Source organism: Anarhichas minor, unplaced genomic scaffold, assembly GCF_050575085.1.
Source record: "Anarhichas minor isolate MPS153535 unplaced genomic scaffold, ASM5057508v1 ptg000040l, whole genome shotgun sequence".
NCBI classification, from domain to species: Eukaryota; Metazoa; Chordata; class Actinopteri; order Perciformes; family Anarhichadidae; genus Anarhichas; species Anarhichas minor.
Window position 1 is genome coordinate 1,810,484 of NW_027466486.1, and position 6,175 is coordinate 1,816,658.

At 42.4% G+C, this 6,175-nt stretch overlaps 1 protein-coding gene across 1 annotated transcript; it reads left to right on the forward strand.

Annotated features, from left to right (window-relative positions):
• The first annotated feature begins 2,364 nt into the window (after window positions 1-2,364).
• txlnbb (taxilin beta b) lies at window positions 2,365-5,808 on the forward strand. The gene is made up of 9 exons (XM_076108253.1): window positions 2,365-2,587; window positions 2,903-2,994; window positions 3,100-3,270; window positions 3,922-4,116; window positions 4,354-4,473; window positions 4,575-4,649; window positions 4,740-4,832; window positions 5,073-5,168; window positions 5,293-5,808. Exons 1-9 carry the CDS (start codon window positions 2,365-2,367, stop codon window positions 5,806-5,808), a joined length of 1,581 nt encoding a protein of 526 aa, XP_075964368.1.
• Window positions 5,809-6,175: the final 367 nt, after the last annotated feature.

Below are 6,175 nucleotides of genomic sequence, written 5' to 3' on the forward strand. Positions count from 1 at the left end.
ACATTTTACCTTCAGGCAGAGTGGTGGCCACACACACACACACACACACACACACACACACACACACACACACACACACACACACACACACACACACAAAAAAAAAAAATCTCTTCAGAGTGAAAAATTGGAGACTCCTACCAGTGACATCCTCTGGTGAAAAGTGATTACTGCAGTCACAACATGGAACAAGAGAAATAAATGAATGCTTCCAAAAATAGTTCTCACCTTGTGGATAATATTCAACCACTTTCAGGTTGCGGCCAATTCAGCAAAAAACGCTGACGGCACATTCAGTGTGCACTGCACTCGACTGCATGTGTGAACCATGTATTAAGTGAGGAAATGACTGTGATCTTCGTGGTGCATTATGCCAGCTCTTCTCTGGGTTTGGGAGGAGGTATAATTCTGGCCAATCACATAGACAGATCTTTTTTTTTTTCTATCCTGCTCAGTGACTATGCCTGTCACAGGCCCATTTGTTAGAATAATTATATGGCTGTTAACAGCATCGCAGCTTAAAATAAAGTTAGTGCTGCGACGGCTTAAAGCAGCAGAGGCATCGCACAAAATGGCTGCTGAAGATCAGGAAAAAAACCTTTCAATGATGAAGTATTTTGATTGTATTCATACACACGGCGACTGTGTTTCACTTCCTGCTTACATTACAATCAGAGGACTATGGGTGTCCTGGACAGAGACATGCAGTGTCTCTGTTCTCCCTCTCTCTGCTCAGAGTGAGCTCTGCTCCTCTGGTTTATTTTGAGGTGGTCTTATCACAGCTGTTGTATCTGTGGTGGCAGCTTGTCCCGAGCCCCTCGACACTCTTCCTTTTCCCACTCTGGCCCTTGGTCCTGGTAAGACCCTGTTTGCTCGCTACCCTGCTTCTTCAGGGACATTTGCACTTGAATTGGATTAAAAAAACAACTTAAATTCTGTGCTTGAAGTGGTTTTCAAACCTCCTCTTACTCTTAAAAGGTACTAATAACTGTTTGTTTGAATTTGATGGCTTTCTGAAGCTTTGTGAAAATGAGAAGGAGAGGGACTCAATTGAGACTTGCTAACATTTGTTAGCAGAATGGCAACAATACGTAATATTTGTTTAGATTCTCTGATTGTTTACCACCACTATTTATGTTTCTTCGGACAGGGAAGATATCTCTATCTTTTCCTATTGTCATTTATTTCAAGTTGAATTTTTAAAGTTGTCTCCTTCAAAATATTGAACACATACGAGGTCACTTATGTAATACAGAACATTTTCACAGTTGGAAATGCAGCTTTTGTACGCACAACCACTGACATTGACATCAATAAGAGTGGATTGGAAATAAATAAATAACTTGCCCATATTAAGAAGTTCCTAAAATAGCCTGTGGGGTCTGGAACAGGTGCCATGTGCTCTGCTTGTGAAGGCAGTGTGAAGGCTGCACTAATTTTATGCACGTAAACAGGCTCTGGCTGTGAGCCTGTAAGACAGGCACGATCACTGTGGTACAATAATAAGCTTCGCTATCGCTTTAATTGACTGGGGTTGAATCAGTTCTTAGTCAAAAAAAGAAAACCTTTTCTCAAACTTGCCTGTCTTAGGAGAAGGAAAGCATTAGGTGCTGTCTTTAACAGCTACAGTTGTTTACAAAATGGCATCTAATATTCATCACTGAGCTCCTTCAGCACATAATATACAGCTGGTTTAATGTGCCTTGCTAAAAGGCACCATGGTGGTATCTGCTGAGGAACATAGCGATTAAAAAAATATTATATTAGGCATTTCATTATTAAAAAATATGAATAATCTGCTGATAACTTATACGACTAATCGTTTTGTCCAGTAGTGTCAGAAAATAATGAGAAAAATTCCTATTATACAATTCCACAGTCCGACATGATGTGTTCAAATTCCTTGCTTTGTGCGGCCAACAGTCAAAAAGCCAAAGATATTCAGTTAACTGGCATATATCACAGAAATACCTGTAAATCTTCACATTTGAGAAGCTGGAGCCAGCAAATGTTTTGCTTTTGTGCTTGAAAAATGATTAAAGTGGAAATCAAAATTGCTGCTTAATTTTCTGTATTTCGATTAATCGACTTATCGCTGCAGCAAAAGGCTGATATCTAATATTCTTCACGGTTACAGTAGGAAAAGGTGCTTGTGTATATAATAAATAAATGACTCCGTTTCAGGGTCCTGGTATTGTGCAAGCTGTCACTTACTGGGACACTTTAGGAGAACACAGCCAACGTTAATGTTAGTTCAAGACGAGCCTTCAAAAAGTAACCAGGACGCATTATAAAGATTGACGCCGGTTTGTCAGAATTCATGGAGCGAAACCAACTGTTTCCCTCTCAGTACAGCTGAGAATAATGGAGGCTTGTCCTGCACCCACGGGTCCCGAGGCGTCGCCAGCCGAGGGTCGGCACATTGACCTGACAGAGGACCTGGCCCAGCAGCTGGAGGACATCATTAGCACCTACCAGGCTGACGAGATTCCCGCTGAGCCAGAGGACACAGAGGAGGTCACAGCCGTCAAAGAGCCAAACTCCCGCAAGGACCAGAAACTGGAGAAGAAGATGCTCAAAAACCTAGGTGCTTCTTTTTTTATATCTCAAAATGTTTTATCGATTTCAGCTGAGGTGAGTTTCATTCAGCTCCGTCAGCAAAAGTCCAAGTTGTACTGAAACCGATAGGTCTGTAAGTAGAGCTGCAATGCTTGTAAGTGCATCCATCTGCAACAGACGAGCAGGTAAAATAATATTTCCACATGCCTTTTATAATCGGCGACAGACTTCTCTTAATCATGTATACCAAAATAATTTCTCAAGACAGGGGTAGTCGAAATGATTTAAGCTCAAACTTGACTCGTGACTGACTAGTGATTTTCAATTCTCTGTGGCTGTTCAGGAAAAGAAGCCATGCTGCTGATGCAAAGTTTGAACAAACTCAACACTCCAGAACAGAAACTGGAAGCCATCATCAAGAAGCACGCTGAGCTGGTGAGTGGATGAATATTGAAAATGAAATGGAAAGAGAGAACATAGAAGCGGTGTGCATCTTCACCCTTGTGGGCATGTGGTGGATTTGTCTGTGTATTTCTACAGTTGGAGGAGCACCGGAGTGACCAGAAGCAGCTTAAAGTTCTGCAGAGGAAGTTGCTCCAGGTGATGAAGGAGAAGGACCAGCTGCAGAGCGAGCACAGCCGGGCCGTGCTGGCTCGCAGTAAACTGGAGGGGCTCTGCCGAGAGCTGCAGAGGCACAACAAGACCTTAAAGGTACTTCAGCTCCTGTCGTTTCTGCTCCTCGTGCTCAGTAGTGGAAGTAATATTTAAGAATAACTAAAAAACGAATTTCTTAAAAGCGCGGTATCCAACCTGAGCTACTAAAATTGCCATTTGTTGTTGGTTGATTTTCAGTGCCGGCTGTTGTGACCATATGTTGTGCTCTACAGGAGGTGACATCAGCTGGCACCAAATATTGTGTCATAGATCAGGATTTGACCTCTCAAACTGCCACAACTCATGTTGTGAAGCCAAGGGGCGTTCAAACCAGACAATTTAATGTCTTCGTCTACTGGAGATCCTCCCAATTTACAAAGACATTGTATGACATCTACAATATATTTACACTGCATGAAAGGGAGCAGACATTTCCCTCCAGGCTGTACGCATGATGCAAATTTAATTGAGAACAAACGTACTGAAAATTCCGTTGCTCTATGTGTAACTAAAGGGAAATTGAATGTAATATTTAAGAGGTTAAAAGGAGGTTACCATCTTGATGTGGTAATTTATCATTTTTAGATGGGGAATTGTATAAAATCATAAAATCAGAGGACAAAAAATGACCCCTAGCTCTCTGTCACTGGGCTAATTGTATCATACACCAGGTTGTTTTGAGCTTAAACATCCATCTCTGCAACGCAGGAAGAGACCCTGCAGAGGTGCAGGGAGGACGACCTGAAGCGGAAAGAGATCACCACCCATTTCCAGGGGACGCTGAGTGACATTCAGGTCCAAATCGAGGAACACAGCAGCCGCAACACCAAGCTGTGCCAGGAGAACAGCGGCCTGGCAGAGAAACTGAAGGGGCTCATTTCACAATACGACCACCGAGAGGCGGTATGGATCCTGACACATGCTGAGCACACATGGGTTCAAAACAGCTCTTCATGCACTTCGACCTGAACCGAGCTAAAACCTCACACATCTTGGCCTCTGTGTCAGTTTCAAACATATGAAATATTTGCACATTTATGTGAACCACGGGTCTTATATTTATTAGTTACATTATTTTGGTTTTATGTAGCCTCCCTGAGCAAGAAATGAAACAGCTTTCTCTAATACATTGTCTTTCAGAACCTGGAAAAGGTCTTCAAACACAGAGACCTGAAAGAAAAGCTGCTGGACACCAAACTCACGCAGGCCAACATGATACTGAAGGACACAGAGGACAAGCACAAGCTGGAAAAAGAGCTTGTATGTATCAGATTTGTCGCTTGCTCCAAGTATTTCCTAAGAATATATCTGCATTTTTGATTCCCTGCTCATTTTCCTCGATTTATTTTAATTTTCCACAGCTGCTAAAACAGGCGGCAGCATATAAAATGAAACTGAAGGTCATGAAGGAGCAAGAAAGCGATATGAGGATCCAGGTACAGTGAGGGCATCAGGAGCCAAATTGATAAAATTCCCGACCTCTGTAGAGACACGCATTAATGTTTTTTCTCACCATGTCGCCTCAGCTCGAGATGTACTCCAAGAAGTTTGATGAATTCCAGGGCACGGTATCAAAGAGTAACAGTGTCTACAGCGACTTCAAACAGGACATGGACAAAGTAAGAAGAACGGTTTTACAGAACATTTGAAGTCAGCGTCATGGTATTGGTTATGTTATTTAGTTTAACTGGGAATAAAAAGATGAGGAAAACAGAAATGAGAAAAATAAATTCCCATGAGATTTACGCTGAAACTAAATCTGACAAACTGTATGATCCTACACTCTATTGTAGCAGCTATTTTTAGAAGTGGCTTTGATTGTGTTCTGTGTAACGGGATTTTTTTTTTTTGTGGTGTAGATGGCCAAGAAAATGAAAAAGCTGGATAAAGAGTGCCAGTCGTGGAAGAGTCGCTTTGATAGCTGCAACAAGAGTCTCGTTGACATGGTGGCAGATGTAAGAGACATTTCAGTCATTTATAGCCCAATGGAATGATTTGGTCGTTGGTATCTTTTTGCAAGAAAAGACAAAGTTCTCACCAGTTTTACAAATACTTTTCATGCATTTTAATCTTTTACAGAAAACAATCAAGGAAAAGGAGTCTGAGCTCATCACCAGCAAGAACCAAAAGCTTGAGAATCTGTGCAGGGCTTTGCAAGAGGAGAGGAAGAGTCTCTATGAGAAGGTGCAGGCAGCTGGAAGTCAACCACACAACAACAGTGCTGAACCAACAGAGAAGGAGGGCCCAGAGGAGCTGGAGACCCCGAAAGTCCCTAAAGACGAAGACCCCGTCCAGAAAACTGCAGCTCCTGCCTCTGCTGCCCCGGCCGGGACACCAACACCCAAAACTCCAATGACCAAGGAACTGGCTGAACTGAAGGCTGAGCAGAGCCGCCTGAAGGAGATTGCCGGCTCTTTTACAATCTCTCACGTTATACCCACAGAAACAGTCGTTAGCCAATCACAAGGACTCTCTGAGGGCGTCCAGGAGCCAGAAGAGAACCACATAGAGGAGATCAACGGCGAACACCTCCAGGAGGTCGAGGAGGACGGATGCCAAGAAGAGAGAGATTTGGAAATGGAGTCAGTTGATTAATGCTGCAACTAACGCGGTAAAGAAATCTGGCTCGTGTGAGATTCATAGCAATAAAAAGAAAAATGACAATGCTGGCTTTGTCTTCAGTGTTTGATCCCGATATCTCAAGATTTAAGAGAAGTCCAACTGTTTTATTCCTTTTCTAACTCACAGATCAGTTTTGACTCACTTCCACTGCTTAGATTGTCATCAACACAAAAGATTAACAACTGTATAAGAAAATATCTGGTGCAAGACTGTGCACTTAAAGACACAATGTAATAAGTTAACTACGACTCCCAAGGTGAATTTCAGCAAGAGACATCCAATCAGAGCTTAAAAATCGGTTCAATTTTAAAATAGTTCAGACACAAGGCCATGTTTTGTG

What these genes read in the sequence shown, in the direction of transcription:
- txlnbb (XM_076108253.1), top strand. Translation starts at nt 2,365, where the DNA reads ATGGAGGCTTGTCCTGCACCCACGGGTCCCGAGGCGTCGCCAGCCGAG. An exon ending in GAAGATGCTCAAAAACCTAG is followed by an intron (nt 2,588 to 2,902) that starts GTGCTTCTTTTT and finishes GTGGCTGTTCAG; the next exon opens with GAAAAGAAGCCATGCTGCTG. An exon ending in TCAAACAGGACATGGACAAA is followed by an intron (nt 4,833 to 5,072) that starts GTAAGAAGAACG and finishes TTTGTGGTGTAG; the next exon opens with ATGGCCAAGAAAATGAAAAA.